Source organism: Charadrius vociferus, unplaced genomic scaffold, assembly GCF_000708025.1.
Source record: "Charadrius vociferus isolate BGI_N301 unplaced genomic scaffold, ASM70802v2 scaffold484, whole genome shotgun sequence".
Taxonomy (NCBI): domain Eukaryota; kingdom Metazoa; phylum Chordata; class Aves; order Charadriiformes; family Charadriidae; genus Charadrius; species Charadrius vociferus.
In genome coordinates, this window is record NW_009648074.1 from 1,681,787 (window position 1) to 1,694,176 (window position 12,390).

Genomic DNA, 12,390 nt, shown 5'->3' on the forward strand with positions numbered 1-12,390 from the left:
GCCATGTTGGTTCCTTCAGGAAACGGCCGAGGCTTCGCCCGCGCCGCCCGCCCGGCCCTCGGCGCCGCTGCAGTGGCCCCCACCTCAAACGCAGCGGGGAAATCCTCCATCTCCACCCGCCCCGGCCCGCGCGAGGAGAGAGACGCCTTCCTCCAGCTATGGAGGAAGCAACCACCTTGCAACAACCACCACCCTCACAGGGAGCAGGTCCCAGGCGGAAAGAATCGCGTCCACCAATACCACAGCAGAGATAAGCACGCAGTAGCTTGTGTTAAAACCTGCACTGAAACCTACCCGGGGCAAACGAGGCCTCAAGATTCTATTAGATGAAAGGAACACGGAGTCCAGCCAAGTAAAGTAGGCAGGCAGAGTGTTTCAATTATATTTTACTATTCATTAGATTGTTCATTTGAATGTTCATATTACAAAATTAGCTGCCATGGCCCGCAAACCTATGGGGCTTTAGGAAAGCTGTCCACTTACTCAAAAGAGCACAAACTAGTATTTCCTTTCAAAGAACTTTGTGAAACAATACCGTATTTATCTTTAAAGCTAAATAGTGCTAAATTTTCACATAATCTACATTAGTTTTGGTTTTAAATTATTTTACCAACCATTATAAAATAATGTATTTGCATGTATCAGATTACAGACATTTGCATTTAAATCAGTGTGAAGTATCCCATGCTGGAACAAGTTTAAGCAATTGCTGTTTAAACAGCAGCTCATTCTTATTGCCTCAGAATCAAGTTTGCACAAAGTACTGAACAAGAAAATGCACGACATTGTTTCCCCACAAAACTCTTAAAAGTCTGTTACAAGCAACAATAAAATGCCTTCAAGACAGGAAGCATTTATAAAATGCAGAGCGCTCTCAGCGAAGTGCTTGCACAGGGGCATTCACTTCATTCTCCCCACTTACATTCAAAAACCTGAAGTGATCATTTACCAGATGAGGAGGATACACGTCCTTCGAGTCATTTTTACTTGCTCGGGAAAATTGGCAATTGCAGATACTTCACTGAATCTAGCTTCTGGCTGAAGTGAACTAGGCAGCAGCTGCCAAGATCAGGAGAAAAGTTTTTGAAGCAAACTTGTACAGTTAAAAATAGTCAAGGAAAGCTAATTGAAGCTGCTAACTCACCATGCGCTCGCTCCTGAAGAAACACCACGCTGACATTACAGACTTCACATTGTATTAAGCTTGCAGCATTCAAGACCACAAGTGGGAAACTTCATGTATTCCATTCCCTCATGTCTAATGCATCTATATGTTTTACACATATGCCAATCGTGCCCAGACCTAATACTGTTTCAGTCCCTTGTTTGTAAAAAAAGAAAATAAAAATAACTTCTGTTCTACTGGGCTTAAATCCCTGAAGAATCCATACTGTGTATGGAAGGCTCTAAGTTTTGTGCCTTTACAAGCCTGATGCAAATAATGCACAGTAAATTTTTATTGTGCAGTTTTCATCCCCTTAGGTTTTTCCCCCTTCCCACCCAATAACAAAAACCAAAGTTTAAAACCAAAGCATGAATATGTTACCAGCACACGTGGACAGGTTTACAATCTTCTGTTTTTAAAGAACAAATGACAAAGAGCATTCAAGAATATTGCAAACTTTTTTTAACAGACAAATAGCAAAAATTTATACCACCTGGAATAAAACTGCCGAGACAAAGCTCTCTATGTACACCTGCATGTTGCTGTAATACTTAAATAAGTAACACCAATGCAAGGAACATTTCTCTTCATGGCTACTAGTGTTCAAAGAAGTGTAGGATTATGGAGTCAAGTAGGTCTTTGTACCCTGTGAATCAAAATTCTGCAGGTGGTACTGAGACGCTTTTCACAATGGAGTCACATAGCTTTCACTTTGATTTGCTTCATCTTCATCTGCTTCTTCTCAAGTTTCTTCTGCTCACGCCGCAAAGCAGCTTCCTGTAGGCAAGGACACAGATCTGAACGAACATCGGGGAGCTCTTCAAAGAGCAAGCTGATCATTTCAGAAGAGCAAAAAAAGACCTGCAGTACTTGGGTACACATCTCTAACCACGTGAGCTGGCTCCTCACTGGGAGCCTTCACATGTTTCAGAAAGCAAATGCATTTACCCTGAAAGTTGTCTGCCAACCAGCAAATAAGTAATCAAAGTTGGCCGTTGCTGGCATACCTACAGGCAGCCCGGCAGATATCGTAGGAGAAATATGCCAGTACCTTATAATAGTCTGAAAATCCATCTCACCTCCAGCCGACGCTGTTTTTCAGGATCCTCTTCGTTCATGATTCGCTCCTTCTCTGCCCGTTTTTTCTCTTCTCGACGGGACTGGGCAGCCTCCTGTCTTTGCACGTGAGTCAGTTTAAGGAAGTTCTCTTCCACACGAGCCCTGTTCTTATCAGCTTTTTGTTTACCCTTTCCACAGAGAAAAGCAAACGCAGTTAATACAGATTCCCCGTGAGCAGGATGCAGTTGCTCTGGTAGTCATATAAGACTCGCAATCTTAAGATTAAGGATCCAATGGTAATGGTTGCAATTTCATACAATATTCAGAAGACAGAAAAATATACCCTACTTACTTCTCTGTTCAGACGGAATTTCTTTGCTTTGTCAATAGAGTAGATAACCATGCTCATCAGAGGCAGCAAAGATTCCATGTCCTTTGGGGAAGTGTTGCCTAAACCAGGCACTGAAATAAAGAGTTTCTTGTTAATTCAGAGAGGTTGGCAGGATTTTTCCACCTGCTATAACATTCTTTCCTTATTGCTCACACCATTTATGAAAGAAAGATGTTCTTATCCTCCTCTTTAGGAAGGACACAACTAACTAAAAGAGGCGTTTAGCTTTGGAGATCACATTTAGATTCCTCACAGCGACAGGCACATTTCCCACACACAATCCTTCTTAGTTTTATTAGTACAGAATACAAGCATAAGGGTTCAATTCAGGCTCTGACATTAACTTCCCTTGGAGTTAAGGCCTTGAATTTTGAAGAGAACTATGGGCCTTTTCTAGAATAGACTCCCAACAGGCTGGTTTTCTTCCTAAATGGGGTTAACCAAGTAACTGTGCAAGCTCAAACTGCAAGGAGTGTGGCTTAAAAACAAGTGATCTTCCGATAGTGCCCTATTACAACCACCAGTAGGGATATGAGTATGAACTAAGATCACTAATGGCAAGATCGAGTATCCTGTTATCATGACAATATGCCGCTTAGTCCCCAGTGTTATTACTGCCTTCTGTTTCCTGGTTAATCAATCAATGATCCTGTTACATGCACTGAAGTCATTCATCATATTGTCTTCTATAGACGACAGAACTTGAGCATTTGACTTGCACAAATAAAGCACAACACTCCCCCAGATACACATAAACACATGTACACCAGTTCTCTTACCGTTAAATGTAAACAAAAGTGTCTTTTTAGTTTCAGGCAGTTTTGTAAGCTGACCCTCCCTGGTAAGAAAGAAAAAAAAGTGGCTGGAATGAGTGAAGAAAAATACAGGCATACAAAATACCTAACGTTGTTAGGGAAAACCTCATCAAGAACCAAGAGACACTTGCAAACTACTTGAATAAAATAAACAAGATTAAAAGGCTGGCTGCAACCCAAATGTAAGTTTCAAACTTATTCAGATTCCTAAAGTGTTTTACTCAAAAGCATACAGTGAAAAGGCATTTATGTAAAAACATGCTAATAGCACCATCCAATCCGATTGCCAGAGGTCATCTGAACCCTAAGGCAGCCTGTACATTTTTAACAACATTCAGTTTTACATACACCCTGGTTTTATAATACTACAGATCTTCTCTAAATATCAGTTAGAAAAAAAAAAATTCTAAAGAATTCATGTCTTCACTGTCCCAAACCTCACAGTATTCTAATGTCAGACCTACATTTCCCAGATCCTCCAAAGCCTAACAATCGCAGTACAAGGTACACACACACTGCTGACTTATAACTAAATCAAAGTATGTTCCTTTTTTTGGAGGACAGTTTCAAGTTTTGATATGGTTTGTTTATTTATATGCCTGTGAGCATAATACACCCTTGCAAAAGCCTACATGGTAATTCAGATAAGATAAATCACCCACCACTGGCAATTCTGAAGCAGCAGCTAAAAGCACCTCAGGACTAGGAGGCTTGGAGAAACAGAAGAGACACTACATCTGTGTATTTCTGAAGCACTGCTGAGAATCAACCTGAACAAAAGTACCCAAGCAATGGATTCAACAGCAGAATGTTTAGCCGTATCAGCTAGGGAAGGGCAAGAAAGAAGCCTTGACTGATTGTTTTGGGTTTTTTTTTTGTTTGTTTGGGTTTTTGTTTGGTTTTTTTTTTTTTTTTTTTTTTTTTCACCTAGGACTTTTCTTAAACCTAGTTCTCAATGCATTCAAATAGCATCCGAGTTAACACGTGGAGTTCTCCTCCTGCAGTGTTATTTCTTGGCCCTTAAACTCTAACATGTTGTAAACCTTCAGTGGAATTACTCAGTCGTTTTCCATGCAGCTGTGTACACTGTTGCTGCCAGGTGTTAGTAGCTGTCCAAACTACAGCTTAACCAGCACACAAAAATAAATATTAAAGCAATACAGCACCTTGATCTTCTAAACTAATGCAGCACTTGGAAGCATTAGGAGTGTATTTATTCACCTGTTTCACCTTTACTCCCCATTTCTCTGTGTGTGCATTCCAGCAGGCTTCACACTGCAAACAAGTTTGTCAGCCTCTGTTTTGCTTAGTGTTACAATAGCTACTGGGAGGAGAAATCTAGCTTTATACGTACTCTTGCATAAGTTTTGGACCGGAGAACTGGTCCGAGAATTGGACGGACTCAATCTTGTCAGCATAGTGCGTGAGGAAATGTATCATCTAAAAGAGAAACTGGGGTTAGTTTTTCCCAACACCAATCCATCGGCAGCCTACCCACTCCATACAGGTTTGCCAAAGTATCCATGTATCACTCTGAAAATTCCTGTGCTCGGCTTGCCGCAACGACACTGAAATTTAAACTGTCAGGTTTTTTACCTTTTGCTAGAAGGGGCCTCAACGCATGGAATTAACGTGAGCAACTCGGATATTAGATACATAACTCTCATTTGGGATTTTCCAATTCATTTGATAACGTGTCAGCTTTGAGGACCTACAGACACACCATCAACACCTTCCTTCGAACTGGCTGTTGAAGCTAACTTCCAGGCTTTGAAAGGCAGCTTTAAGTCTGCAGTTCATGTTAGAGTAACAGTTGCTATGTAAAAGGAATAAAGGCGTGAGAATTACATCCTTCTTCCAGCCCTTAAGCTTCCTTAGGGTCTTGATTTCTCTAGATCTCACTAGGGCCATTTGACTCTCCTGTTGTGATGTTTACAGGAGATAAAGATTGGAACTTTCCTACATACGCTGTAAGTGCCAAGGTTACCAATGAAGATTTGTACTAATTCATTCAAGATTACCTTAGCGTCCATCATTCCCTCTGTGACCTCCCCCATCTCCGACAAGATAGCCAGTGAATCTGGAAGCCCATATTTTGCACCAGACTTAGGTTTATCACTGCAGAACTCGCTCTTTTTCAAAGAGAACAAGGGGAAAAAAAGAAAAACAAACACAAGCTTGTAAGTATCTTATCAGACCGAACTGTTCCAGCACAGTGGGACCCCTAAAAGTACCTACTAAGATACAATAAAAATACACTAACTCAGTCACTCATTCTGGCTGGGAACATTTCAAGCACAAAGCAAAGCATGCAGTATCAATAGTCTTTAAGTTGGTATTTCCCTTCAAGAGTCAGTGCTTTAAGAAAAAATATAAAACAATTGTAATACATCCATGCTGGAATGCTCAAAGTGGATTAAGGCATTTTGCTTATGTTGTTTGATAACAGAACAAAACCAACTGGCATCCCACCAACCACACTTTAGGGCTGTTACTTGAGACAAGTTATGAGGGAAAAGATTTGCAAACCACTGCTTGTTATCACTGGATTCTTTGCAAGCTTCAGGGCTTGAACATATGGAAGGTTTTAATTTCTGATCACATAAAAGCAGATGACTTAGACCCAAGCTTTCAACATCACATATCACTAATTAAGTTTACATTTCAATCCTTGAAAAAAAGTCATTTGTGCAAATAAAAGGAGGTGAAATGACACTTATGTCTATCCTGACAATATACTTCAGCCTCCTCTTAAATGAACTATACACCATTTCCATTACATGAAAGTGTATTTTCCCCACACACCAATTCTAACAGGTCAGTCTCAAGTTTTCAGCTGTTCCCAAGCAAATAAGCAATTTACAGATTAGAGGTTCTTATATCCTATTATTTATCATGTTAGTATTCCTAATGTGAACATACATACCAGGTCCTGCATCTCTTTCTGAAGTCGCACCAGTGCTTTTCTCGTTCCAACAGCAAACACATAGGTGTCCATATCTTCATCATTCATTGTTACTTTTATTTGCTGTGAGACACAATGTTATTAGTCCTTATCAGATTTATATGACGTACTCTGCCTTCAGACTACTGGCCAAATGGAGACCTACATCTTCTATGACTTCAACGTTTGCCTGACACTTTGATTCATAAGAACAAAGACTAAGTGAGGCCATACACAGCTAAGACAAAGGCTGTTGATTTAAAGCTTCTCAGTGTGTCTTAAGGTAAGGTAGCTTTTTAATTATATTGAGTACTCAATTCAGTATTCTGGTATAGTGCTACAGGGTAACGACAGTGACTAGAACAGCAGAGACTCCTTTGCAGTGTAGATATCTATTGCTTATGAGCAACTGCCCACATCTAAATTAAATATTTTTAACAGATATAAGTAAATACAATTATAGATACATGATATAGAAAGAGTATTCACAGTGCACACAGTCACTGTTCTTCCAAATGTAACCTCTCTTGGCATTTACGCAGTAGAGATTACCCTCATCTCCAAGAGCAAGGGGCAAGGCAAAAAGAAACATTAAAGGATATAATACCCAGGTCAGCATACGCATGAAGCAGCTCTGTTCAGGCAGACTGAACAGGCAGAAGAAATCATTAAGTATTTCAGATCATTAAGTATTTCAGATTTTTATCCAGATGAGGTACTGAAGCATGATAGACTGTTCACAAAACCACTCAAACAATAAAATCCATACATAAAGCAATTTCCAGTCATCAGCAGTTTGCACTTCACAGGCAGAAAAGAAATACAAATGATTCTTTCAGATTGATTCAACAATTACTGAACTGGAAGATATGGAATACTATAGAAAGACACCTAGAAGTTTACTTGTGTGTCCTAAGAACTATCAAAAGCAGCAGAGCAGAGCCAAAGGAATGCAACAATTTATCACAGCTGATCTACAGGACTGAGTACATACCACTTGGTCAGAAGCTGGCCTCATCATGCGTGCAAGAACATTCAGTAGGTCTTGTCTCTTGAGAAACTGGAACATAAGTTTGTAAATACAGAAAAAGATAGCTGAATATACCTAGAGTGCAGCACTTCATCAGCAGATAGCAGTAGGGCTCAAGGAAAAAAAAATAGAGGACAGTTATTAGTAGATGTTTTTCATAGAATAATTTAGCTTTGAAGGGCCCTCTGGAAGTCACCTGTGCTGCTCAAAAGCAGGACTACTTCCTGCATTTGATGAGTTTCTCAGGGCCCTGTTCCCTCAAGTTAGGAGCTGAACCAACAAGTGGGGCTGTTTCACCCCAGCTGCAGGACTTCGTATTTGTCTTTATTGTACTTCTTTGGAATTCCTGTTGGTCCATTCCTCCAACACGCTTAAGTGCCTCTAAATGGCAGCTGGGCTCTTCAGCCTACAGAGTTACCTCTGTTTACTTCTGGTTTCCATACTCTTTCTGTAAGCATTCACTCTTACCTACTTTGGTGGGCAGAATACAGGCCTGTACAGATCTTGAGTCCAACCAGTCTTCCCTTCATGTGTGCATATTCAGAACCCTGTATCTGAAGGTGAGCTGAAGAGTCAAGCTGGGACTCCTTATTGCTCACACTGGAACGGAAAAGCCTCTAGAACCTGAAAACTGGTGACAGGTAAACAGTACTACAAGCTCACTCATCTGTACCTTTAGCTGGATGAGCATTCCTTCACAGCACACCCTTCCAGAGCACCACAAGTTATATATGTGTTCGTTTTCTTGATTTAGTTTCCCAGTGCTTGTTGCTTCTTTATTAGTGCCATCATCCCCTGAAGAGAACAACAGTGAAAGAGAACTGTAATCTAAACATCACAAATTTAAACACTGAAGTTCATTGGTAGGCTTAGAGCTCAGTTGTTGCTGAATTACTTCAGTATCACTGTGATGTTTCTGAATAATTTATACTACAACACCATAATCTAATTTCAGCACTGGAAGACGGGCACACTATTTGTCTACACACAGAACTCTCATTAGCACTATCATGGATCTGCATAGAAAAGGTTACTCTATAGCCTACGTGCCAGTCTAAAACTGGCTTTTTCATAATGACTAGGGTCCATTTTTATTTATTTGAATACTTACCGACAAGAGCAAAGTTACTTTCTAGCAGCTCCCTGTGAGTATTGAACCATGCATGAGCCAAGCGGTTGTTTTTGTTCTTCCCAATGATGTAATTCATAATGTAAGCAAGAAGACCTGTGACCATCAGGATCTCCATGTAATAACTCTCCCAGCTGTTTTGAAGGTGAGCAGGGACCTATGGTAAGTGAATGGAGACTGTATTTTACATATCAAATGAGTGGATTCCAAATACACAAACAACTTGGAAAACAAAGAGTACTGGAGAAGCTTCATCCCAAACACAGCAATAAGCTTCATAAAGGTGACGGGACAGAGCTGAGCCTACATAACACATTTGGCTCTACTGGGACTAAGTAATCATACAAGAAAGAACTGATAATAGTGTTCTCAAAATACCTGGCTAATACAAACAGAACACTTCTCTCTTCTAAGTCAACCTGTGCTAGCTTGCATCCCTCAGAGTAGTCAACAGCCCGGGATTTCAACCCACTGATTATTTGAGCTTGATGCCTTGCCCATCACAGCGTTATCTGATCATCATCTAACTTCTGTTGAAACCTAAAGTAATACCCAATGACCAGGAGCATTTTCAGGATGTCACCAAGAGCCACAGACTGCATGGGGAAGCAGGGAAGCCTGCCTGACTTTGCCATCTTCAGAGATTAATTAGCCGTTCTGCTGCCCCTGTATCACCCTTCAGTCATAAAAGTATCCAAACTTTAATTTTCACTACCAAGCTCAGCCATAATACTTAAAAAGAGATCTCAGGGATGATAAAAATGCTGGCCTCAAGCACCTTTGTTCTGTAAAAGACTCTCTTGGGAGGCAACAAGAAGGTTATGCAGGGTGAACAGAGAGATTGGCTTCAAAAACCATCAGAGGAGTCAATTTCTAATCTGAAACTTTAGCCATAGACAAGCTCTTGTAAGTATACCGTCATTGCAACATCTTCTTTATGTGTTGACAAAGCACCCAGACATTCTGGGATGTTCAGTTTTTCTCTGGATTAACTGAAGGTCATCACTCTAGTTCCTCCACTTCTCCCAGAAGAAGCTAAGTCAGAAAATGCTTTGGTTAAAACTATGTTACAGAAGGTCTATTTTAATGAAGAATTTCCTGATCTATATTCCAACTACAATTTTCATTTTGAACACAGAATACAGCTTTGATCCAAGGAGGGGCGTTCTAGTGGCTTAAAATAGAGATCAACAGACCAAAGGCACCTGCCCTGGAAGTTTTACTTCAGGAGCTGCTATTTAAAGTAGCACAAACCAATGCAGAAGAGCATGGAATTAGGAACTGGCACACCTGGGTCATATTCTGCTGCTATCCTGTCGCATTATTGCAGTATTTCTTGTCTCCGCATTTCTTCCCATTTCTGCACTGTTTCTTGATAATTCAAATAGCAGATTCTTTAGGACAGATTCTCTCTTATGTGTATGTTTGTACACCAGTGACATTATTGGCATACCACCTTAAAAGAAAAGTGATGAAACACCGAATAGAAAGAGGATCAACATTTATACCTACATTAACTATTGTTATGGGGTCTTTATTTTTGCTAGGAGACGCATCTGGTTTCTCTTCATAGCCTTCAAACTCCTCATCATCATATGGTTCACTCTCGGTATCACCTTCCTAAAGGACAAAATTGCAAACAGCATGAAAATCCAAAGCTCAGTACACAAAATCCAAAAAGACAAGTGAGAAAGTAAGGTGTAGAGATACTATTAGGAAGGTCATAGAGGAAGGAGATGAGGCATCACCTGTGCATCTGCGTCATCAAAGTCTTCCTGATTCTCATCCTGACCTTCAAGCTCTACAGTGGCTTCTTCTTCATCATCTTCTGTAGTGATGATCCTCTGAGGAGACTCTGTGACTGCATCTTCATTAACATCTTCAAATTCAGCAAAGTCATTATCATCATATTCCATAATGTCATCTCCATCCTCAAATTCATCATATTTTGCCACAGAAAAACTCCATGGGATAAACAGGACAGCAATAAAAATATATAAATTCTTCATTTTCACTGAAAAAAAATAAAATAAAATCAAACGATGCAAAAAATCCTTATAAATTCTGTTACATCACACCTCCAGTAATGCCCAACTTCCATGAACAATTTAAAAACACGATTGAGGGTCAGACCAGAGAGAGAAATAAACCCCTGCCTGATGTCGCCATCTTCTGTAAGAAGAAAGTGAATACTCTTACAAGAAAAAATAACTTTGAGGGTGAGGTTCTAGACTCTTGCTTGCAGCAGGAGCAGCACGTTCACATCTGGCCAAGCAGATGAGCAAGGGCTGGAAGCAGAGATGTTTTGCTGTAAAACTGACTCTCCAATAGCATCTCCCCGTTAGTCAGTGTTGCCAGCTCATTTTAAAGACCACGCACTGTGCCTAGAGCTGTTATTAGCTAGCAATTAGACACAGCGAGATCAACCAATGTGTAAAAACAGCAGTAAATCTTCAAATGCACTTAATTCATTTACTTCAAACAGCGATGCTCTGATAGCCTCTGCTAGTTTAAAAGTGCTCATCTTTGATTTTCTAGACTGTGTGCTCAGAATCGGGTCCCACAGCATCCCAGCACTATTTCTGTTCAGAGATAAGACACCTTTTGTTGTAAGCGCTACAAAGAAAGGCAGGAAGAGGATGGATACTGCACTTGTCCCCAAACCAAGAGTAAACCAGGGCTCATGAGACCAAAGCTCTCTCCCGATCTGATGGAAACCTGCAGAGAGTTTGTCAGTTCACCTTTTTTTGCCCGCAGCTTCCTGTGTCTTTTCTGCGTGATCTCAAAACAGCCCCAGTCTCCCACTCAGACCAAGAATTACACGTTCCCAAGGTCCAAACTAAGAGCCTGAATAGACAGAATCACCCTACTACTGCACTTCACTAACAGCTACGGAGGATCAGCTACATCAGACTTGGCAATGAGACTCATTTTACTCCCTCCCGCAACCAGATCTGAGTGGGAACTTGAATGTTAATGAGTTCGTTCTCTTAAAAACTCGAAATAGAAATAATTTGTTTCTAAATTAGACCAGCACTCCTCTGAGTACCACATGTAAGGAACCCACTGCTACGAATAACAAGGACGGCTAAAATAAACGCCTTTGTCGAAGACTTCTCATTCTAGCAAAAACCTGAACAGAACATGTTCCCAGAAACACTAAACAAGATGGGAAGCACAGCAAGGCAGAGCCCAGGAATTCAGCCCATTGTTTGGGTCTGTCACAATTCTATGTGAATTTAAACAGAAAACCAAAACACTATTTACATATGACAAAATTTGCATTCAGAGGTTAAAAATACCAGGGCAAGGGAGCCGCCTGCTCGACCAAACCCCCAGGAGTATCACAGTACGAATTTCGAGACTATTTGGGTATAACCACTTTCAAAAGACCCTACAACTCCGTAAACCTTTATGCAAAATAAATTTCAGCAGCTGAGGGGTGAAAACTACAACGCGCCCCTAACTCACCCGCCTCTGCCACAAGGCAGAAGGGGTTCCAAGTACAAACAACTCCACGAAGCAGAATACGCTCCGCCGGGGCCCCCCACGGCCCACAGGCCACCGGCTGCCCGGTGCGAGACGAACCGACTCACCCGCCCACCCACCTCCGCACGGCCGAGAGGGACGGGAGCGGCCCCGGGCCCCCCTCCGGCCTAAAGCGGGGACACCCACCGCGCCGCGGATCCCCTGGCTCCAGGCACACGCCGCCGCTCCCAGCTCCTTCCCGGGACACAAGGTCAAGGTTAGCCAGGTTGAAATTAGCACCCTGCCTCCCCGGGCCGCGGACCCCCCCGCTCCTGCCCCCCAAAACTCCCTCCGGCCCCGCTGCCAGCGCCTCCCGCCCCCGCGGGGCA

General features: G+C 41.6%; 1 protein-coding gene across 1 annotated transcript; it reads right to left on the reverse strand.

Annotated features, from left to right (window-relative positions):
- Nucleotides 1–1,375: 1,375 nt before the first annotated feature.
- CCDC47 (coiled-coil domain containing 47) lies at nt 1,376–10,542 on the reverse strand. Its single transcript, XM_009883839.1, has 12 exons — nt 10,282–10,542; nt 10,046–10,153; nt 8,516–8,690; nt 8,078–8,199; nt 7,369–7,434; nt 6,357–6,458; nt 5,452–5,562; nt 4,785–4,870; nt 3,395–3,453; nt 2,577–2,686; nt 2,245–2,412; nt 1,376–1,942 (listed from the first exon to the last, which is right to left on the reverse strand). The coding sequence occupies exons 1-12, from the start codon at nt 10,540–10,542 to the stop codon at nt 1,862–1,864; spliced, it is 1,449 nt and encodes a 482-aa protein (XP_009882141.1). The 3' UTR covers nt 1,376–1,861.
- Nucleotides 10,543–12,390: the final 1,848 nt, after the last annotated feature.

Excerpts from the sequence above, each read along its gene's own strand:
- CCDC47 (XM_009883839.1), bottom strand. The coding sequence starts at position 10,542 with ATGAAGAATTTATATATTTTTATTGCTGTCCTGTTTATCCCATGGAGT. Across the intron at positions 8,200-8,515 it reads AAGTAACTTTGCTCTTGTCG|GGGATGATGGCACTAATAAA; the intron begins GTAAGTATTCAA and ends TGTTCTCTTCAG. Across the intron at positions 1,943-2,244 it reads AAAAACAGCGTCGGCTGGAG|GAAGCTGCTTTGCGGCGTGA; the intron begins GTGAGATGGATT and ends CCTTGCCTACAG.